General features: G+C 38.5%; 1 protein-coding gene across 1 annotated transcript in view; it reads left to right on the forward strand.

The window, feature by feature from the left end:
• Nucleotides 1–910: 910 nt before the first annotated feature.
• Nucleotides 911–25,027, forward strand: part of GLIPR1L1 (GLIPR1 like 1) — a 31,559-nt gene continuing 7,442 nt past the window's right edge. The window contains exon 1 of the mRNA XM_066254383.1: nucleotides 911–1,087. Coding sequence (XP_066110480.1) covers nucleotides 911–1,087 — 177 coding nt within the window. The remainder of the gene's footprint in view (nucleotides 1,088–25,027) is intronic.

Genomic DNA, 25,027 nt, shown 5'->3' on the forward strand with positions numbered 1-25,027 from the left:
GCTGTCCCAGGTTTGATTCCTAGTCAGGGCACTCAGGAGAAGCGATCATCTGCTTCTCTACCCTTCCTCCTTTTCTCTTTCTCTCTCACAGTCATGGCTCCATTGGTTCCAGCAAGTTGGCCTGGGGGCACTGAGGATGGTTCCTGACCTCTGCCTCAGGCGCTAAAAAATATGACTCCATTGTCTGGCAATGGAGCAATGACCCCAGTTGGGCAGAGCATCACCCCCTAGTGGGCTTGCTGGGTAGTGGGTCCCTGTCAGGGCCTATTCAGGAGTTTCTCTCTGTCACCCCTCCTCTCACTTGGAAAAGGAAAAAAAAAAAGAAGACGACGAAGAGATTTTGTCCAGAGAAAGTACTTTGCTACATTTTTCCATGTGTCTATTTTTATCTTTCTGGGCAGCCATTCTCTTCAGGTAAGAAAACAAGCAAATTATTGAATTACTAAATTTTTGACAAAATAATTTAAATCACACCATGTCATCAAGCATATGTTTGCTTTATTTCCAGTCTCTGAGGAAACCAGCAGTACAATGTTACAGTTTATTTAAAATAATAAAAAGCTATACACAAGAAGCTGAAACCACGAAACTAACAGAGAATTTTGCACAAGCCTGGTCCACTGTCAGCATCTAACACATATCACCCTTTTACATACACGGTGCTGCCTGCATATTACAATCTAGATTACAATCCAGGTGCCCTTTGCAGTGATTCCTGAGGACCAGGGATTTCTGGCTGGCTACTGCTGCAACCAGTTCCGTCTCCATTCTGGCCCCGCCCGTTGGGGCCCAGCGTGCAGCGCATCCCTGCGCTGGGCTCGAGAGCACGGTCCCCAGGCACCAGGAAGGCTGACTAGCCTAGCCTAGCCGTTACTGGTCCGTGCAGTTCGGGAATCTTTTACATCCTGCCATGATTCTGATAAATAAATTAAGGTGCTTATGGACTTTAGGTTTCTGTCTGGTAGCCAGTACATTGCCTTACAAAGTCCCCACTATCACAGACCATAATTTCATAGACAAATGTGTCGATGCTCACAATGAACTGCGTAGGGAAGTCGACCCCCCCGCGGCCAACATGAAACACATGGTGAGAAAGAACCGGGCTGTGATCTTATTTCTCAGGTTCATCCTAAGGTATCTTGGCAATTAATTTTATTAATGTATTTGCATGAATTCATTCTGAGCTTTCTGCATGCATTTAAAAGTCACACTTTTTAATAAGGGTGAACTGTCTCCTGCGGGGTGCTGATAGAAAGGAAATCTTGTTGTTCTTTGCCTAGACTTCATTCCAGAAAGGCAGATCGCTTTGTTTTGTTCTTGATAGTTGTAGTTACAAGCACCAAGAACAATGCTTGGTATATAGTAGAAACTCAAATATTTAAATATATATAAATAGTCTATATATAAATAGTCTTACTGATATCTTGAGAATAGACTAGATTTCTCAAATAAATTTCTATAAATGTCAGAAAAGATAGACCATGAAGCATTAACAAATCATAAACCTAAAATCATACAAGCTTTAATTTCGCTTTACTTTTATTAATATATAACATTGTATTAGTTTAAAATATGTTAAAACATGTTTTGATATCTGTGTAAATTGCAAAATGATTACAATAAGTTTAGTTAAAGTCTAATACCTCACATAGTTACATTTTTTTCTTGTGATAAGAACTTTTAAGATCTAATCCCTTAGCGACTTTTAAATACACAATACAGTTAACTATACTCACAATGCTGTACTCTACAGCCATAAACTTGTTCATCTTGTAACCAAAAATTTGTACATTTTGACCACCTTCACCATTTCACCTATCCCCAACACTCAGACTCTGACAAATACCAATCTGTTTTCTGTATCATGAGTTTGTTTTTTCAATTTTCCACATATAAGTAAGATCATACAGTATTTGTCTTTCACTGTCTGACTTATTTCACTTAGCATAATTCTTCAAACAACATAGGTTTAACATCACATTTACATGACTCTCCACATCACCTGTGCTCCATATAGTGCCTTTAGACTGTTTACATCTTGGTTCCATCATGTCAAGATCTGTTCTTCAAAGTCCTCACTGAGAAAGCTAGAAAGCTGCACAGAAATTTTATGATCAGATCTAGTAGTGAAATATGTCAGTCCCACCTACATTTCTCTGGCCAGAATTAATCTGATGACCTTAGAATGCTCACCTTAAATATTTCTACCACAGACTGCTTTTGTGGTCATCAAGCATTGTTTTACTCCTTTCCTTCCATATATAGAACTAATTCAAAGCCTCCTTCAAAGGATAAAACCCAATATCCTGTCCAGTTTCTGAATCAGAGCCCAGTATCACTGCATGGTATTTAACAATATCTCTAACAGGGTTGGTTATGGATACTCAAGGTCATGGGACTTTGTGTGTCCTCCACATAAACAATACTCAATGCAAGCACAAAGACAAGACAACCACAACAAATATTTCTCTTCAGAAAGCAGAAGGATGAGAGCCACATAGCAATCAGTGGTTCAAAGCAATTTTGAAATTTTTAAGGTAGATATTATGAGGATCTGCTAACCTGGAGGTCAGAAAATTTCTTTTACTAGAGATGGGAGGAATTTCTTTGAACATTGTTCATTGTTCTGTGCTCTCTATCTTCTCCCTCTAAAATGTTCTTCCTTATCCTTATTTAAGTTGGGCAGTAAAAAATAGGCCATCATTAAGGGCTACATTGCCTTCTCAGACTGCTTTTTGCTCACAGAAGGTTAAAATCCAAAGGTCATTTAAAGTATGTAGCTTTCAAAGGCTTTTTTACAACAGCTTTACAATATCTTTAGACTACATCCCTCTCAAAAACTCTAATGGTCTTTCAGCTATATGCTTCTATCAGTTCCAAATACCAATACCCACACCTAAAGTACATTTGGGGAAGATTTTTCAACTCTATATTTCTTTGCTTTCTCACCATGATGCTTTTGTCCCCCCAAGTTAATTCCAGTTACCTTGAAACATGAGTTTGGGGATAAGTGGGTTTATCTTTAACCTGTTCCATTTGCTGAGGCACTTTTTAATCAATTAAGAGGATTTGCTTAGTGTCACATATTTCATCTCCTCTTTGCCCTAAGGCTTTTTTAATTATATGAAAGTTTTATGACATTTGTCTCTCAAAGCCCTTTCAAAATGTGTGTAAATACATGCTATAGAGAAGGCAGTTTCTTTTCCATATCTCAAAAGGCCCACATGTCTTAATTCTCTCTTATTTGTGCTTCCAAATTGGCCAATTTTCTACTCTTAGATAAACTCTTGTTGAACCTACAGAACCACTGACAAACACTATTAATGTTTTTATATCTCTGTTTTGACTTTGAAGTTCAATGGACTCATGGTCTGCCTTCTAATTATTGATCATATATTTTTTAAATATTTGGCCCTGAACAACTTGGATTGCCATCATACCAGCCTTTGACATAAATTTCCTTGCTGCTTTCCAGCTAACTGTTAAACACATGGTTCATTCAGGCTTGCCATTATCATTTGTAGACTGGAAAAAGAATAAACATGGAAGCCCACATACTGTTTCATTCCTTGCTCAGGAATTAAATTTTTATTGTGCCTAACCTGTGGTGGCACAGTGGATAAAAGCATCAACCTGGAATGCTGAGGTCACCAAATCGAAATCCTGGGCTTACCTGGTCAAGGGATATACAGGAGTTGATGCTTTCAGCTCATTCCTCTGTCTCTCACTCCTCTCTCTCTAAAAATAAATTAATAAAATTTCCAAAAATATTATTTAAAAATATCTATTGAGTAAAGAATATGCAGTTTCAGGGGTTTCATCAAACCTGTTCAGTTGTGGATTTGATCAAAATAATTCACCTCATTTTCATTGATGTTATTACTAACTAAATTTTTATTTTTCAGAAATAATAAAAACTGTCTATTAAATTAAAAGACAAAGTTACAATGGATGAATATCAATTTAGGTACTTTAAATATATTTTTTTAATTTTAGAAAGTCTAATTATATCTTCTTATATATTTTTGTAAGATAAAATTAGTGGCCATTGCAGTGTTCGTGCCCATCTAGTAGCCAACATAAAGAACCGATGACCATGTTACACTTAGGTGGCAATCAGCTCTGCATTGCTCCCTACTTATTAGTAATGGAAATTGTGACTATTGCAAAATGCCACCCTTCACACCAAAATGGACAAGTGAGGACGCAGACCAGTAGTGCTGATAACAATAGTATATAATACAAGAATACTGCTTTTCTGATGAAAAAGAAAAAACAATTTCACAAGTGAATCCTTTCTCTTTTTTTTTTAATTTAAAAATTCAATTTAATGGTGTAACACTTTCAATAACAATACATAGGTTTCAGGGAAACATCTCTATAACATTTGAACTGTTGATTGCATTATGTACACATCACCCAAAGTCAAATCATATTCTGTCTTACCTAAGAACTTCCATAATTCAAATCTTTCTTATACTCTAAAGCACTGCCTTTAGTGTCATCAGCAACAATTATCACATACTTATTTGCCATTTATAAATGCATTTTGTTTTTAAACCATGTGACAAACGATGCATACAATGGGTCACACTGAACCCATGCTAAGATTAGAATGAGGAGAATTTTTTGTTTTATAATGCACTATGTTAGTGTGTGTGCATTTGTGTGAATGTGTGTGTCATATGTAATGGCCTATAAAGTCAATACCCAGAGCAGAGATCTTCCATACCTAGGTCTCAAGGTAATATGAGTTTAGATTTTTTATCATGACTGCACTCTATTACCAGCAATTTGTTTCATAACAGGCTAAGCTAGTCTTTGGTATGAAATAAGACTTGATATCTCCATTAGAGATTTAAATAAATAAATTTTCTTATTTGCAAAGTTTGTGATAAGGTAAATTAAAATTTAGGTTTCTTGCCTGACCGGGCGGTGGTGCAGTGGATAGAGCGTTGAACTGGGATGCAGAGGAACGAGGTTCGAGACCCCGAGGTCACCAGTTTGAGCGCTGGCTCATCTGGTTTGAGCAAACCTCACCATCTTGGACCCAAGGACACTGGCTTGAGCTAGGGGTTACTCAGTCTGCTGAAGGCCCGCGGTCAAGGTACATATGAGAAAGCAATCAATGAACAACGAAGGTGTCACAATGCGCAACGAAAAACTAATGATTGATGCTTCTCATCTCTCTCCGTTTCTGCCTGTCTCTCCTGTCTGTCCCTGTCTCTGACTCTCTCTCTGTCTCTGTAAAAAAAAAGAGAGAGAAAGAGAGAATTTAGCTTTCTTGTTAAAACAAGGGAGATTTCCCAACCCCAACTAGTTTATGAACAAGCAGTATAACGAGATATTCAAATAATATTTAATGCAGGGGTAGGGAACCTTTTTGGCTGAGAGAGCCATGAACGCCACATATTTTAAAATGTAATTCCATGAGAGCCATACAATATGTTTAACACTAAATACAAGTAAATGTGTGCATTTTATGTAAGACCAACATTTTTAAAGTACAATAACTCGCTGAATTCTTTTTAATAACGTTGTTATGCTGTTGCTAACCAATGATGAATAAAGTACTTCTTACCATTAGTGCGACTTCTGGTGCTCCATTGTTTTGCTGATGGCTTTGTAGTCTGATTGATACGTGGTGAGGTTAAGCTTCCTGAAGGCGTTGAGACTTCCATCCATTAAACGTGATCATAGGTTAGTCTTAACATTCTTTAGATGTGACAAAGACTGCTCACATGCATATGTAGAGCCAAACATTGTCAGTACAGCAATACTCACACGCTGCAGTGTGTGGTATGTGACGGGAAGTGCATTCCAAATTTTGAAAATCAACTGGTCCACAGGTTGGAGCTTTTCATTTCTCCCCAATTGTGTTTGCTCGCCAACTCTGCTTGCTGTCATGCAAGTCTTTGCAAATCTTCATTCAGTGACCTGAACTTATTCACCCACATATCTAAGGCCTTTAGGTCAGCAGCTTGTAGCTCAAAATCTCTGACAGAGACACTGGGGATGTAACTCAGGTCAGCGCTGTCCACTGCACACTCGTGAGGATGGGTGATGAACTTAAAAAGACAAGTGTGCTCACAAAATTCTCCAAAGCGTGCTTTGAATGACTGCAGGAGATTAGATGTGAAACTCACTAGCTGCTGGAGACCAAGATGTTAAGCAGGGTCACTTGCTGTGCATGCATCTTTAAACTCTCCCAGTTTTTCAAAGTGTAATAAACAACCTGTTTCATTGTTGGTGATGAAGAGTTCCAGCTTGTTTTCAAATGCAAACACTGCCTGTTGAATGGATAAGACTGTATTTCCAATGCCTTGCATTTTCACATTGAGCTGGTTCAGATGTTCAGTCATGTCCACGAGATAGTAGAACTTCAGGAGCCACTTAGTGTTAGCTAAATCAGGATGCTCAACGTTTTTCATTTCAAGAAAAGTCCGGACTTCGCTCAGACAAGCCGCAAAATGGCTGAGCACCTTTCCTCTTGACAACCAACACACATTGCTGTGCAGAAGCAGACCAGGATAATTATTCTCAACTTCATCCAGCAGTGTTTTAAACTGGTGATCATTTAAAGCTCGGGCAACAATAAAGTTGACCCCCCGAATGACCAGCAACATCACCTCACCAAGCTGCTCACCACACATCTGAGCACAAAGTGCCTCCTGATGTAAGATGCAGTGAAAACTTAGGATGGGTCTCTCTTCATGTTCACGAAGAAGCGCTACGAATCCTCTGTTTTTCCCTACCATGCACAGAGCACCATCAGTACACACCAAAATAAGTTTATCCATCGGTAGATTTTTTTTCTTTAGTGAACTCAGTAAAAGACTTGAATGAATCCTCCCTGCTTGTTGTCTCTTTCATAGGCAAAACAGCAAGACTTTTCTCACGTAGTGTGTCACCAACAGCATACCTTGCAATCACACTGAACTGGGATAAATGGCTTTTGTCTGTTGACTCATCCAAAGTAAGAGAAAAGAATGGTGCTGCATTTATGTCCTTCACTTGTGTTACCTCGATTTGATTTGCCATCATCATGATGGTACGATTGTGAACAGTTTTTGCTGACAGAGGCATGTCTTTTATTTGTTTGATTATCTTGTCTTTATCCGAAAAGTCGTCAAAAGTTCATTGGCAACATCAAGCATGAATATCTTGGCATACTCCCCATCTATGAATGGCTTTCCATTTCTTACAATTGCTGAAGTACCAGCAAAGCTAGCCAAATTCCAGTCACCTTGTTGGGTCCAAATACGGAGTTGCTGTTGACTAGTTTGCACTCTGCACAGTAGCTCTTGACATGCTTTCTTCCTGCTGTCCCCCGCTGGATATTTCAATGCAAATGTATTATGGTGTGTGTCAAGGTGCTGCTTTATATTTGACCATTTCATTGATGCAATTTCATCATTGCATATTAGACACACTGCAGAACCTGCTCTCTCCACAAAGGTGAATTCCTCTGTCCATTCCTGCTGAAAAGTATGGTACTCCTCATCTTTTTTTCTTTTAACCATCTTCTTCGTCAAAAGGGTTTCTGCAATTAGCTAGCTGACTACTTGATTAAAAGGAGAGAAGTTTACTTCCTGACCTCACAATGACCTGTGTATGTTACACATTATCCAATAAAAATTTGGTGTTGTCCCAGAGGACAGCTGTGATTGGCTCCAGCCACCCGCAACCATGAACATGAGCGGTAGGAAATGAATGGATCGTAATACGTGAAAATGTTTTATAATTTTAATGTTATGTTTTTTATTAAAGATTTGTCTGTGAGCCAGATGCAGCCATCAAAAGAGCCACATCTGGCTCGCAAGCCATAGGTTCCTGACCCCTGATTTAATGGCTAATATACTTACCAATGTGAAGAATAAGAAGGTACTACTGATTTTCTTGCTGTTCTAAAATAAGGGTTTCAGCATCCTTTTACTGTCTTCTTATTCTCAAATTTTTGTTGAATTAATATGATTTTTATATTCAGATTGTTGATCTTAATTGAAAATGGCATGCTGGAGGTAAATAATAAAAAAAATAAAATTTAAAGTAAATATTGTCAAATTTACAGAAAAATTAAAACCATTGTACACTGTTGGTGGGACTGTAAAATTATGCTGCAGCTATGAAAAACAGTATGGAGATTACACAAGATATTAAAAACATAACTACCATACAACCCAAAAATCCTACTTCTAAGTATATATCCAAAAAATTTAAATCAGGATCTTGAAGAGATATCTGCATTCCCATGTACACTGCAGCATTGTTTACAACAACCAAGATATGGAAACAATGCAACTTGAGCCCAAGGTTACTGGCTTGAGCAAGGGGTCAGTATGCTGTAGCCCCTGGGTCAAGGCACATATGAGAAAGCAATCAGTGAACAACTAAGGTGCCGCCATGAAGAATTGATGCTTCTCATCTCTCTCCCTTCCTGTCTATCTGTTCCTATCTGTCCTTCTCTCTGTCTCTCTCTCTCTGTAAAATTTTAAAAAAATTACAGGGAGTACATCAACATGATGGAAATGCCTTCTTTGGTATTCTGGAAATAGGAATGAGAAATGCAATGAGTAAAACTCTTAAAGGATCATATTCTCAAGAACATGGAGTAAATCTGTTTTCCTTATCTTTTCTTTTAAGTACAGCTAAAAACCTTGTGTATTATATTTAAGTAAAGTGCAATTATAAGAACACTTTTAAAGTGAGAAAGAAGAAAGCAGACATTAATTAGAGACTCTAAGACTCAAGGAATGGCACAAGGGGAATTCTCTGAATTTGCCCTTTGACTCTTATGCATCCTAAACGGAGTATTAAAGATGCCTGAAACCCAGAAATTTTAATAAATGCAGAAAATAAAAGCTTCAAGAAAATCCTGTACTCTCTTGCCAGAGAGCCAGGAAAAAGGCAGTAAGGCAAAACATTTTTTTTTTTACAATAACCACCCTAACTCTGGACAAACAGCACAGGAAAAAACATTAAACTTCCCAAACTTTACAGCACAGGCCAAGGGAAAAGCTTAGATAAGCAGCTTTGCAGGACAGTGATAAAACACCTTCTGACCTCCACTCGAACAGTGCTGTGAGAAGAGGCCAAGTGAAGAGATTTCTAGCACTCCATCAGGAAGTAATAAGTTGCCCATTCCTTCCAGCTAAAACGGTCCAGAGGAATGCAAGCATAGAGTCGGGATTTCAGCATACCACCCAGTAGTAATGAGATAGCCCTCACTACAACCCCCAATAAGGTATCAGTGGAGGACATGTCAGTACATTTGTCCCCATGTCAAAGTAATGGGGTACCCCATCTTCTCATGTGACATATAATGTTAACAGAGGCCGAGTAAAGAGCATAGGTTTTCACCCCCACCTGGGATAACATGGTATTTTAGCTTCCTGTGAGATAAAGTCGGTAGATGCAAAGAGGGAGCCTGGACACCCATCTCCTTCCAGTGGTGAGAAGGATCTCACCACAGCAGAATTAATAAGAGAGTGGGGAGGCTGGACTTTCACCCACCAACCAGTGAAACAGGACTTCCCCCTATTGGAACAACGTCAGTGAACCACTACTAAAACATAGAGTCAACATAAACCTCAAAATGTTAAGAATAACATTTAATAACAATTAAATAACATTTAATAATTTAAAAATGACTCATAACCCTGGCCAGTTGGTTCAGTGGTAGAGTGTTGGCCTGGTGTATGGATGTCCTGGGTTTGATTCCCAGTCAGCGCACACAGGAGAAGCTACCATCTGCTGTTCCACCCTTCCTCCCCTTCTCCCCCTTTTCTCTTTCACTCTCCCCTCCTCCCTCCCCCTGCCTCCTGCAGCCATGGTTCCACTGGTTCTAACACACTGGCCCTGGGTGCTGAAAATGGCTCTGTGGAGCCTCCATCTCAAATGCCAAAGATAGCTGAGTTGTGAGCATGGCCCCAGATGGCAGAGCATCTGCCCCAGATGGGGGTTGCCAGGTGGATCCTGGTCAGGGCACATGTGGGAGTCTGTCTCTCTATCTGCCCTCCTCTCTCTTGGAAAAGAAGAAATCACTCATACCAATAACCAGAAAAATATCAATGTGAACAAACAAACAAACAAAAAAACACAACAGATACCAACACCCAAATAACACTGATGTTAGAAGTATCTGACAAGAATTTTAAAGTAGTCATCATAAAAATGCTTCAAAGAGCAATCATAAAGAATCCTTAAAACAAATGAAAAAAGAGACAAGATGGCGCTGGAGTAGGCGGACGTACCAGCATCTACCTCCCAGAACCAATGTGGATTACAAACTAATTTTATGAACTATCAGCTGGAAAAACCAACTTTGGACTAAACTAAAAGGACTCTTCAACCAAGGAACGCTGAAGAAGCCACACAGAGACTGGTAGGAAAAGCGGAGACGCGGAGAGGGCTGCCCAGCTTCTCGGAGCGAACGGCAGCAGGGAGAGACTCGCGTGGCGGGAAGTGAGTTTAGCAGAGGGGGAAGGGTCCTGAGCCCCAGGAACAAAGCCCCAGCCTGCAGCCCCAGAGCCCAGAAGAAGCGTAAGGACAGTATTTAGCTGGAAACAAGTCAGGATACTGTTTGTGAGAGAGTCTGATTTCTCAGACCCAGGATCCTTCTTAAAGGGACCACGCAGAACATCTCTCTCACAAACACTCACCCGGGGCTCCTGGAGATGGAGGGAGAGGGGAGAGAACCACAGTAACAGGAAGAGAGTGCAATCTAGGAGGCATAGGGAAAAACATTTTGGGAGATAGCCACCCTAACCCCTGGGACGAGTCACTCCCCAAAGCTGAAGTGAATATTTCCCCCGGAAACCGCAATACCAGCAAAGGGAAGCAGGAGAGCAGCCAAACAAGCTCCCCCGCAGCATTCAGAGCAGAGTCGCATAGAAGGAGGGAGCTTTCGGGTCTACAGTAGTGAGTCTTAGGGTTCGAGCTGCAACGCACCCACCCACGCGGCTGAGGGCTCCCCGGAGGGCGGGCGGGCGGCAGCGGGCGACAAAAGCGCAGTTCTGCTGGCAGGGGCAGAAGCCGGCTGGCCACCAGTGGGCTCAGGTGTGAGCTCAATCTTGCCCAGCTAGGGAGAAGGGGGCGTGCAAAAGCGGCCAAGCTCAGCTGCCGGCAGCCTGTAATCCAGCCTCCGGGAGAAGGGCGGGAAACCCAGAAAGGGTAGAAACCAGCCCGGAGCAAGGGCAGAGGAGCACATCCCTGCCCCACCCATGCAACCCAGGCTTGCGGTCTGACTTGGTAGCCTGCTCCTCCCGCAAGGGTGGAGCCAAAAGCCCAGAAGAGGCGGAGTTCCACTACGAAGCTGAGCTTGAGCATGCAGCCCTGCCTGGCAGTAGAGCCAAGGCTAGCAGCTGTTCCTTGAGTGGGATCATCCTGCAAAGGCAGGGCGAAAGCTCGGAAACAGGTGGAGACCTGCAGCAGAGCAAAGGTGCTTGCCAGTGCCCTCAGGACAGAGCATAACATCACACACAGGGGCGGCGCAAAGGCCAAGGCCACCAACCCTTGTGCACCCGAGCACGTGATCACAGCCACTCTCGAGAAGATAAAATGCGGAGGCAGAGAAATACAACACAAATAAACCAAGAGAAATCCCCAGAAAAGGACCTAAGTGAATCAGATATAACCAAATTACCAGATGCAGAGTTTAAAATAACGATTGTTAGGATGCTCAAAGATATTAGAACCACCATAGATGGCCATTACGAAAACCTAAATAAAGAGATAACAAATATAAAAAAGGACATTGAAATAATAAAAAAGAATCAGACAGAAATGACAAATACAATATCTGAAATAAAGAATACAATGGAAGGAATTAAAAGCAGGATGGATGAAGCAGAGAATCGAATCAGTGAGTTAGAGGACACAATAAATAAAGGCACGGAAGCAGAGCAGAAAAAAGAAAAGAGACTCAAAAAGTCGGAGGAAACTCTAAGAGAGCTCTGTGACAACATGAAGAGAAATAACATCCGCATCATAGGGGTTCCTGAAGAAGAAGAGAAAGAACAAGGGATAGAGACTTTGTTCAAACATATTATAGCAGAAAACTTCCCCCAATTAAGGCAGGAAAACATTTCACATGTTCAGGAAGCACAGAGAACTCCATTAAGGAGAAACCCAAAGAAACCAACACCACGACACATCATAATTAAATTACCAAAGCTAAATGATAAAGAGAAAATATTAAAAGCTGCTAGAGAAAAAAAGACTATCACCTACAAAGGAGCCCCCATAAGGATGACTTCTGACTTCTCAACAGAAACACTTGAGGCCAGAAGGGAATGGCAAGAAATATTCAAAGTAATGCAGAACAAGAACCTACAACCAAGACTACTTTATCCAGCAAGGCTATCATTTAAAATAGAAGGAGAAATAAAAAGCTTTACAGACAAAAAAAACTCAAGGATTTCACTGCAACCAAACCAAGGCTGCAAGAAATGCTAAGGGACCTCTTGTAAACAGATCAAAGGAAAAAAAAGAATATAGCAAAAGAGAAAAACAGTTTTAAAGAAAAAAAATGGCAACAAACAATTACATATCAGTAATAACCTTAAATGTTAATGGATTAAATGATCCGATCAAGAGACATAGGGTAGCTGCGTGGATAAGAAAACAGGACCCATACATATGCTGTCTACAAGAGACACACGTTAAATCAAAAGATGCACACAGACTGAAGATAAAAGGATGGAAAAAAATATTTCACGCAAATGGAAATGAAAAAAAAGCTGGGGTAGCAATACTTATATCAGACAAAATGGACTTTGAAACAAAGACCATAGTTAGAGATAAAGAAGGTCACTACAAAATGATAAAGGGAGCAATACAAAAGGAAGATATAACCATTATAAATATCTACGCACCTAATATAGGAGCACCTAAATATATAAAGCAGACTTTGATAGACTTAAAGGGCGAGATCAACAGCAACACTATAATAGTAGGAGATTTCAATACCCCATTAACATCATTAGACAGATCCTCAAGAAAGAAAATTAACAAAGAAACAGCAGACTTAAAGGACATATTAGATCAACTCGATTTAATAGATATCTTCAGAACCTTTCACCCTAAAACAGCAGAATATACATTCGTTTCAAGCGCTCATGGTACATTCTCTAGAATAGACCACATGTTAGGGCACAAAAGCGGGCTCAACAAATTTAAGAAGATTGAAATCATATCGAGCACTTTCTCTGATCACAATGGCATTAAACTAGAAATCAACCACAATAGAAAAATTGAAAAACATTCAAACACTTGGAAACTAAATAGCACGTTATTAAACAATGAATGGGTTAACATTGAGATCAAAGAAGAAATTAAAAAATTCCTAGAAACAAACGATAATGAGCATACATCAACTCAAAATTTATGGGACACAGCAAAAGCAATCCTGAGAGGGAAGTTTATAGCATTACAGGTATACCTCAAGAAGCTAGAAAAAGCTCAAATAAACAACTTAACCCTGCATCTAAAAGAATTAGAAAAAGAACAGCAAGTAAAGCCCAGAGCTAGTAGAAGGAAGGAAATAATAAAGATCAGAGCAGAAATAAATGACATAGAGGCTAAAGAAACAATACAGAGGATCAATGAAACCAGGAGCTGGTTCTTTGAAAAGGTAAACAAGATCGATGAACCTTTAACAAGACTCACCAAGAAAAAAAGAGAGAGGACTCAAATAAATAAAATTAGAAACGAGAGTGGAGAAATAACAACTGACACAACAGAAATACAAAATATTGTAAGAAAATACTATGAAGAACTGTACGCCAAAAAACTAGACAACCTAGAAGAAATGGACAATTTCCTTGAATCATATAATCTTCCAAAAATCAATCTGGAAGAATCAGAAAACCTAAACAGACCAATTGCAACAAATGAGATTGAAACAGCTATCAAAAAACTCCCAAAAAGAAAAGTCCTGGGCCTGATGGCTTCACAAGTGAATTCTACCAAATATTCAAAGAAGAACTAACTCCTATCCTTCTCAAGCTATTTCAAAAAATTCAAGAGGAAGGAAGACTTCCAAACTCCTTTTATGAGGCAAGCATAATTCTGATTCCAAAACCAGGCAAAGACAACACAAAAAAAGAAAATTATATGCCAATATCCCTGATGAACTTAGATGCAAAAATCCTCAACAAAATATTAGCAAACCGGATCCAGCAATATATGGAAAAAATCATACACCATGATCAAGTAGGATTTATTCTTGGGAGGCAAGGCTGGTACAATATTCGCAAATCAATCAATGTGATTCATCACATAAACAAAAGAAAGGAGAAAAACCACATGATAATTTCAATAGATGCAGAAAAAGCATTTGATAAAGTCTAGCACCCATTCATGATCAAAACTCTCAGCAAAGTGGGAATACAGGGAACATACCTCAACATGATAAAGGCCATCTATGACAAACCCACAGCCAACATCATACTCAATGGGCAAAAATTAAAAGCAATCCCCTTAAGATCAGGAACAAGGCAGGGGTGCCCCCTTTCACCACTCTTATTCAACATAGTTCTGGAAGTCCTAGCCACAGCAATCAGACAAGAAAAAGAAATAAAAGGCATCCAAATTGGAAAAGAAGAAGTAAAACTATCATTATTTGCAGATGACATGATATTGTATATAGAAAACCCTAAAGTCTCAGTCAAAAAACTACTAGAACTGATAAAAGAATTTGGCAAGGTGGCAGGATATAAAATCAATACTCAGAAATCAGAGGCATTTTTATACACTAATAATGAACTCTCAGAAAGAGAAATCAGGGAATCAATCCCCTTTACCATTGCAACCAAAAAAATAAAGTACCTAGGAATAAATCTAACCAAGGAGATTAAAGACTTGTACTCGGAAAATTATAAAACATTGATAAAAGAAATCAGGGAAGATACGAATAAGTGGAGGTATATTCCGTGCTCATGGTTAGGAAGAATAAACATCATTAAAATGTCTATATTACCCAAAGCAATTTATAAATTCAATGCAATACCAATGAAAATACCAATGACTTACTTCAAAGACATAGAACACATATTCCAAAAATTTATATGGAACCAAAAAAGAACACGAATAGCTTCAGCAATCCTGAAAAGGAAGAAAAAAGCGGGAGGTATCACACTTCCAGATATCAAGTTATATTATAAGGCCATTGTACTCAAAACAGCATGGTACTGGCATAAGAACAGGCACATAGATCAATGGAACAGAACAGAGAACTCAGAAATAAACCCACAGCTCTATGGACAACTGGTATTTGACAAAGGGGGTAAGACAATACAATGGAGTAAAGACAGACTCTTCAACAAATGGTGTTGGGAAAACTGGACAGCTACCTGCAAAAAAATGAAGCTAGACCACCAACTTACACCACTCACAAAAATAAACTCAAAATGGATAAAAGACTTGAATATAAGCCATGAAACCATAATCATCTTAGAAGAAAACATAGGCAGTAAGCTCTCTGACATCTGTCGCAGCAATATATTTGCTGATTTGTCTCCACAGGCAAGTGAAATAAAAGACAGGATAAACAAATGGGACTTTATCAAACTAAAAAGCTTCTGCACAGCTAAAGACAATAAGAACAGAATAAAAAGACAAAGTACACAATGGGAGAATATATTTGACATAGCGTCTGATAAGGGGTTAATAACCAAAATTTATAAAGAACTTGTAAAACTTAATACCAGGAAAACAAACAATCCAATCCAAAAATGGGCAAAAGAAATGAATAGACACTTCTCCAAAGAGGACACACAGATGGCCAATAGGCATATGAAAAAATGTTCAACATCACTAATGATTAGAGAAATGCAAATTAAAACCACAATGAGATATCACCTCACACCAGTCAGAATGGCGCTCATCAATAAAACAACACAGAATAAGTGCTGGCGAGGATGTGGAGAAAAGGGAACCCTCCTGCACTGCTGGTGGGAATGCAGACTGGTGCAGCCACTGTGGAAAACAATATGGAGATTCCTCAAGAAATTAAAAATCGAACTGCCTTTTGACCCAGCTAAACCACTGTTAGGAATATACCCCAAGAACACCATAGCACTGTTTGAAAAGAAGAAATGCACCCCCATGTTTATGGCAGCATTTTTCACAATAGCAAAGATTTGGAAACAGCCCAAGTGTCCATCAGAGGACGAGTGGATTAAAAAGCTTTGGTATATATATACTATGGAATACTACTCAGCCACAAGAAATGATGACATCGGATCTTTTACAACAACATGGATGGGCCTTGATAACATTATACTGAGTGAAAGAAGTAAATCAGAAAAAACTAAGAACTATATGTTTCCACACATAGGTGGGACATAAAGATGAGACTCAGAGACATAAACAACAGTGTGGGGGTTATAGGGTGGGGGGAGGAGAGGGAGGGGGTTGGGGAGGGGAGGGGCACAAAGATCATGGCTTTTCAGCATTTGTCATATTCCCCCCTTAATCTATAGACTGACAGCAAATATTTACGTATGGTGTTCCCACTATAAAGACTGCTGTCTTAGGGACAAATGCTGATAAACTATTTCAGCAGTTCCTCCTTCTTCAAAGACTTATATAGAAACATAGATCTCCATGTTTCATAGGATATACTCAAGCTCACTCCATGCTCCCTGGTGCTTTAGCACAAGGGTATGCCCCCCCCTTTTTTTTTTAGTATTTTTCTTTTATTTATTTATTTTTTGTATATTTCTGAGGATGGGGATGGGGAGGCAGTCAGACAGACTCCTGCATGTGCCTGACTGGGATCCACCTGGCATGCCTACCGGGGGGAATGCTCTGCCCATCTGGGATGTTGCTCTGTTGCAACCGGAGCCATTCTGGTGACTGGGGCAGAGGCCATGGGGCCATCCTTAGGGTCCAGGGTGGATTTGCTCCAGTGGAACCTTGGTTGCGGGCGGAAGGAGAGGGGGAGGAATGGAGAGGTAGATGGGCGCTTCTCCTGTGTGCTCTGGCCGGGAATCGAACCCGGGAATCCTGCACACCAGGCCAATGACTCCGACGGTTCTACCATATCATGCTTTTTACTTAAAAAAAAAAAAAATTTACATTTCTTTTGAATGCTGATGAACAGGAGACACCAAATCTTTTTCGCCTGCAAACTACTACCTTCTTTATTAGATCTAGCTAATAACACTGTTTTGTCTTTTTTCCAAATAGCTCCAGATATATGGAAAAGATTTATATAGGCGGAAGGGGATCCTCAAACCCCTCAGCGAGATCTTCTGAGAATGGCTTTTAAGATACCTAGAGGCAGAAAAAGCCCAATAGAGATCAGGGGAACTACCAGCTTTTAGGATACACCCTTAAAGGCTCCAACACCCAAAAGGGTCTCATAGGATGCCATCTGGGTCCTGCTTCAATAGTGGAAAGGAAGGTCATTGAGCTAAAGCCTGCCAGGCTTACACGCCTCTGCTGTGAGGAAACAGGGACACTGGAAGGTGGGCTTCACCCTCGCTCCTCTAAGGGAGGGTTCAGTCTCTTCCAGCCCTGCTCCAACCACCTATGACCTAACCTTGCCCAGAAAGCTGGGGTTTGTCACTGAAGGCTGAAGGTGCCCAGGGCTGTCGGCCCCATCTACGACACTGTGGACGAGCCTAGAGTATTTCTTCCAAGAAGCAGGTAAACTGATCTCATTTGCACAAGGGCCACTTAACTATGTTTTGCCTGAATAGTCAGGTTTTTTATTCTTCCCTCAAAGATCTCTGTTGTGGGTGTTGATAGTCCTATTTTCTGCTGCTTTGCTTAATATATAGTGTTTCCTTTATCCCTCCTACCTCAATGCCCCACTCATATTTCAGGCTGAGACCTACTCTTAATTTAGAGCTCTCTTTCCTCCTTATGCCAACTTGTATTATGAATTTACCTTTGCCACCCAGCTTAGTGTATCCCAAGGTTCTCTTTACCAGGCCACAGTCACAGAGCTCCAGGGAAAAGCAACCTGGTCTCAACTCTCCAGGCAGAGGAGAACAGAAGCTCCATATCCACGCATGCTGCAAATGGTTTTTTCCAGTCTGCCTGAATCATTACCAGCTAGAAGCAGCGGTCATTGGGACTTGGACATGAGCTGCAAAGTATAGAATGGTGACAACAATTCCAGTGCCATGCGGACTTTTCCTGTGGGGAACTTTCCTGGACTCCTGCTCCCTGTGGCGGCTCCTAACAGACTGAACTGTGGTTGGGTTGCATTTTTCGGGGATTTGGCATGGTAATAGGGCCAACTTGGACTTGGGGAACATGTTAAGGACACTACTCATTCATGGATTCTTGCTGTATTGGCCAAGAGTTTGCTTAAAGGCTGTTAATCACTGTAAAAAAAAATAGAGGACTGGATAAAGAAGACGGGGCACATATACACCATGGTATATTATTCAGCTAGGAGAAAGGGTGACATCGGATCACTTATAGCGGAATGGTGGAGTCTTGGTAGCATTGTGCGGGGTGAAATGGGTGAATCAGAAAAAAACAGGAACTGCAGGATTCCCTACATTGGTGGGACATAAAAGTGAGACTAAGAGGCATGAACAGGAGTGTGCTGGCTATGGGGGGTGGGGGGAGGGAAGGAGGGAGAGGGAAGGGGGAGGGGTACAGAGAGAACTGGATGGAGGGTGGCAGAGGACGATCTCTCTTCGGATGATGGGTATGCAACAGAACTAAATAACAAGATAACCTGGAAATGTTTTCTTTGAATGTATGTACCCTGATTTATTGATGTCACCCCATTAAAATAAAAATTTATTTATAAAAAAAAAAAAAAAAAAAAGAAATCGCATGTAAAAAAAAAAAAAAAAAAAAAACAAATGAAAAAAATAGAAAGTCTCACCAAGGAAATGAAAGCTATAAAGAAAATTCAAATGAAAATTTTTCAACTGAAAAAATTAATAAAAATTTACAACTCAATGGATGGGCTCAACAACAGAGAAATATGACAAAGGGGGGAAAATAAGTGAACTTGAAAATAGAAAAATAGAAATTATTAAATTGAATAACAGAAAAATGGGCTGAAGAAAAAGTGAACAAACATCAAGGATCTATGAGATAATAACAAAATATCTAACATTCATGTCACTGGAGTTCCAGAGGTAATGGAGAAAGATGGAGATGGGCAGAAAAAATATTTTAAGAAATAGTGAATGAAAACTTCCAAACTTTGGGTAAAGATATGAACAATAAATCTTAATGAAAACCAGAAATTCATGCCTGACCAGTGGATAGAGCCTGAAATGCTAAGGACCCAGGTTTGAAACCCTGAGGTTTCCAGCTTGAGCGCAGGCTCAACAGCTTGTGAGCACAGGGTCACTGGCTTGAGCATGTCATCATAGACATGACCTCATGGTTGCTGGCTTAGGCCCAAGATCACTAGTTTGAGCAAGGAGTCACTACCTCAGCTGGAGCCCCCAGTGAAGGCACATATGAGAAAGCAATCAATGAACAACTAAGGTGACACAACTACAAGTGATGCTTCTCATCTCTCTCTCTTCTTTCTCTGTCCCTGTGTCCCTCTCTGACTCTCTCACACTACAAAATAAAAATAAAAAAAAATCATGCCAAGATACATCATAATCAAACTTCATAAAACTTAAGAAAAAAAATCTTAAAAGCACCTGTAGAGAAACAATGAATTAAATAGGAGAACAACAATTTCCATGTCATCAAATTTCTCATCCAAATGGGTGCTAGAAGAAAGTGGCAAACATTTTCCATTTTAATTTCAATGTCAGTTTCAAAAAAAAAAAAAGATTCATCCAAGAATTCTACCCAGAGAAACTATACTTCAGGAATGAAAGTGAAGTTAAGACATACTCATATTCAGGAATGAAGATAATTTGTCATAAGCATACTTACTCTAAAAGAATAGCTAAGAAAAGATCTTCAAACAGTAAGATAATGATAAAACAAGGACTCCTGCAACATCAGGAATGAAGAAACAAAAAGGCAAAGAGTAAAAATATGGGTAAATATAATAAACTATTCTCATATGTTTTCCAAATCATGTTTGACATTTGAAGCAAAAATTATAACATTGACATGATTCTTACAAATGTATATATTTGAGATATATTTTCTCTGATTTGTTTGTTCATTTATGTTGTTCTTTAGATTTCATATATAAGTGCAATCATATGGTATTTGTCTTTGTCTGATTTATTTCATTTAGTATGATAGTCTCTAAGTTCATTCATGAGCTGCAAATGGTATAACTTGATTCTTTTCAATGGCCAACTAATATTACATTGTATTTATGTACAACCTCTTCTTTATCCAGTTGTCCATTGAAGGACATTTTGGTTGCTTCCACAGGTTAGGTATTCTAAATAATGCTGCAGTTATGATGGGGGTGCACATATATTTTTTAATTAGTGTTTTTAATTTCTTTGGATAAATACCCAGAAATGGAAATGCTGGGTCATAAAGTAGTTGTATTTTATACTTTTTGAGGAACCTCTATACCGTTTTTCATAGTGGCTGTGCCAGTCTGCATTCCTACCAATACCTGAAGGTTCCCTTTCTCCACATCCTCACCAACACTTGTTTATAGGTTTATTAATGACAGCCATTCTGACAGATGTGAGGTGGTATCTTATGGTGTTTTTTTGTTTTGTTTTGTTTTGACAGAGACAGAGAGAAAGTCAGGGAGAAGGACAGATAGGAACAGACAGACAAGAAGGGAGAGAAATAAGAAGCATCAATTCTTTGTCACAGCACCTTAGTTGTTCATTGATTGCTTTCTCATATGTGCCTTGACCCGGGGTGCCACAGCAGAGTGAGTGACCCCTTGCTCAAGCCAGCAACCTTGGTCCCAAGTCAGAGACCTTGGGCTTCAAGCCAGCGACCCATGGGATCATGTCTATGATTCCATGCTCAAGCTGGTGAGCCCATGCTCAAACTAGGTGAGCCCATGATTGAGTCTGTGACCTCGGGGTTTCAAACCTGAATCCTCCGCATCCCAGTCCAACATTCTATCCACTGCACCACCGCCTGTTCAGGCTTATTGTGGTTTTAATTTGCATTTCTCTGATGATTAATGATGTTGAGTATCTTTTCATATGTCTATTGACTAGCTGTATTTCCTCTTTGGAGAAGTGTCTATTCGGGTCCTCTGCCAATTATTAAATTAGATTATTTTTGGTGTTAGGTGGTATGGATTTTTATAATTTTTTATAGTAATCCCTTATCAGAAGTATCATTGTTGAATGTCTTCTTCCATTCAGTAGGAAAGGTTATCTTTTTATTTTATTGATGGTGCCCTTTGCTGTGCAAAAACTTTTTAGTTCGATGTGGTTCCATTTGTTTATTTTTTTCTTTTGTTTTTCATATCCAAGGAAATATATCAGAAAAAAATTGTTAGTAAGAGAAATGTTAGAGACTTTACTACCCATAATTTCTTTTTTAAGTTTTATGGTTTCAGGTTTTACATTTAGCCTGTCCACAGTGGATAGAGCAGTGACCTGGGACACTGAGGTCCCTTGTTTGAAACTTCAAGGTTGCTGGCTTGAGAGCAGGCTCATTAATGTAATCTCATGGTCGCTGGCTTGAGCCCAAAGTTCACTGGCTTGAGCAAGGGGTCACTGGCTTGGCCTGAATACCCCGGTCAAGGCACCTATGACAAGCTATCCATGAACCACGAAAGTGTCACAATTATGAGTTGATGTTTCTCATCTCTCTGCCTTCCTGTCTCTCTCTCTCTCTCTCTCTCTCTCTCTCTCTCTCTCTTTCTCACAAAAAAAGTTTACATTTAAGTCTTTCATCAATTTTGAATGTATTCTTATATATGGTTAAAGAAGGTGGTCTGTTTTTATTCTTTTGGTTTCATCAGTCCAATTTTGGACTGTAAAATTTTACTGATTTTGCAATCAGTAAAATTGCCTCCTTTGTCATAGATCAATTGACCACATATGCATGGGTTTATTTATTGGCTCTCTACTTTGTTTCATTGATATATGTGTCTGTTTTTATGCCCGTGGCATGCTCTTTTGACTACTATAGCCTTGTAGTATAGTTTGATAACAGGTAACACAACCCTCCAATTTTATTATTCTTTCTCAAAATTACCTGTGGCTATTCTGGGTCTTTTGTGGTTCCATATAAGTTTTAGAATTATTTTTTTTAGTTCTGTGAAAAAAGGGCATTGGTATTTTAATAATATTATATTAAATCTAGATATACCTTTGGGTAGCATAGATTTTTTTAAGACATGTATTTAAGACAATTATATTTTTGGTGGAATGAGTGTTAAAAGGATCTAAATGGAAATGGAAGTACAGTGGTCCCACCTTATCTGTGGGAGATACATTTTAAGACCTCCAGGGGCATCTAAAACCAGGGATAATACTAAACTCTATGTTTTGAATCTGTGAATAGTATTGACCATGACACACACACACGCAAGTTTTCTGTTCATGTCTTCCACCCAAAAATGTGATGCCCTAACTAAGCACTCATCACATAGTGTGCCCATGATTTTTGCAATTTGAGATACAGCAGAAAAATTAGCAAAAATGTCATAATTCCTTCTTCATAACTTCATAAATAGAAGACTCATTCTTCTCACAGGTTTTAGCAATCTCAGCACACAATCTCTTTTAACTTAAAGGGAGCATTTTATGACATCTCTTTGGCATAGTCAATTGCTAGCATGACTACACTGGCACTTGGGGCCATTAAGTAAATTACTTGAATACAAGCACTCCAATGCTGCAACAGCAGGTCTGATAACCAAGATGGTGACTGAGTTATGGGCAGGTAGCATACACAGTAAGGATATGCTGAACAAAGAAATGATTTGCATGTTGGGATGACATAAGATTCCATGAAGCTATTCAGACACCATGTAATTTAAAACTTACAAATTATTTATTTCTGGAATTTTTCATTTAATACTTTTGGACCGCATTTGACCATAAGAAACTGAAATAGTGAAAGCAAAACCACAGATAAGGGGTTCTCCTGCAATATTTCTACACTTTATTTAAACTGGTAAAATGCTGATACTAGTAGTTTGTGATTAGTTACATATCAAGTAGTATGAATACTTATAGCCAGCACTAAAACACCTATATAAAAATATATATCTAAAAATACTATGGATGAATCAAAGTGGAATTCTAAATAATGGTCAAGTAACTCACAGGAAGGCAGTAAAGTGAAACAGGAATAAAAGAGACAGATTAAATAAAATGGTAGATTCATACTCTAACTTATCAAAAAGTTAAACAAACAAATAAACATTAGCCAACAAAATACTATAACCTAAAAACTCACTTTAAATATAATAACATGGTATGTTAAAAGTAAAATAATGAAGAAAGACATGTCATGCAAACATTAATCAAAATAAAGCCGGAGTGGCTTTATTAATATCAGATAAATAGAATTCAGAATAAAGAAAATTACTAAAGACCCAGAATGGCATTGCATAATGATAAATTAAAATACATCAAAAAGCCTGACCTGTGGTGGTGCAGAGGATAAAGTGTCGACCTGGAAACGCTGAGGTCACCGGCCCGAAACCCTGGGTTTGCCTGGTCAAGGCATATATGGGAGTTGATGCTTCCTGCTCCTCCCTTCATTTCTCTCATTTTCCTCTCTCTCTCCTTTCTAAAACGAATAAATAAAAAGTATTAAAAGAATAATTTGTAAAATACATCAAAAAGAAATTATAATAACATTTTGTATGCCCCATACAACAGTCCTTTAAAATATAAGAAAGCTAATATATCAAAAAGAAGAAATAGAAAAATCTTCAACCACATTTCAAAATTTCAACACTCGTCTCTCAACAATCAGACAGAAAATCAGCAATGATATAGAAGAACTTAATATTACCAACCAACTAGGATCTGACTTTTATAGAACACTCCACGTAACAATTAGAGAATACATAATCTTATCAAGTGCCTATGAAATAATATCTAAGATTGACCATATTCTGATTTAAGAAATAAAAACACAACTAATTTAAGAAAATTAAAATTATAGAAAGTATGTTCTCAGATCACAATTAAAAGTTATCTAAAGAAAAATAACAAAAAACCTTTTAAATACTTTGAAATTAAACACATCTGTCAGAGAGAAAGTCTCAAGAAGAATTAAATTTTATATATATACATATATATATATATACACACACACATACACACACACATATGACACAACATACTAAAACATGTACAGTGCAGGTAAGGCAGTGATGAGAGGCAAATGTGAAGCACTAAGTAGTTACATTAGAAAAGTGGAAAGCTCTTAAATGGATAATCTAAATTCTACCTTAAAAAAAAAGAGGGAAAGTAGACGAAGAAGAAAGAAAATAATAAATAAGAGAAGAAATCAATGAAGTTGTAAACAGAAAAAGGCTGGAACAAAATAAATGGAATAAAAAGCTGATTATTTTAAAAGGCCAATAAAATAGACAATGACACAAATTACTAATATCAGGAATAAATCAGGGATACCATTAAAGACCCTGCAGGTATATACTATGAACAATTCTACACACACTTGACATCCATAAGCAAAAAACAAAAACAAAAAAGTAAATTTTGACTTAATCTTTATCCTTAAACAACAAGTAACACACAAAAAAAATCACATATTTAAATAAAAAACATAAACCCACAAAATTTTTAGAAGAAAAAGTGGAGAAAAAGCCTTAGGACCCACAGGTCAATAACCTTAATTAGACATGACACCAAAACCACAAGCTATAAAGGAAAAAGCACATTGAACCTCATCAAAATTAAAAACTTTTGTTCTTTAATACCTTGTTAAGAGATGAAAAGACAAGCTACAGACTAGGCAAATATATAGTTATAAACTACTTATCTCAGAAAGAACCCCTATCTAGAATATATAAAGAATTCTAAAAACTCAACAGTAAAACAAAAAGTCAATTATAAATTGAATAAAAGATTGAATGAGCATCTCATCACCAGGATATACAGATAAAAAATAAGCACATGAAAATGGGTTTACTGTCCTTAGCCATAACAGAAAA

This window comes from Saccopteryx bilineata, chromosome 2 (genome assembly GCF_036850765.1).
Source record: "Saccopteryx bilineata isolate mSacBil1 chromosome 2, mSacBil1_pri_phased_curated, whole genome shotgun sequence".
In the NCBI taxonomy this organism is placed as follows: Eukaryota; Metazoa; Chordata; class Mammalia; order Chiroptera; family Emballonuridae; genus Saccopteryx; species Saccopteryx bilineata.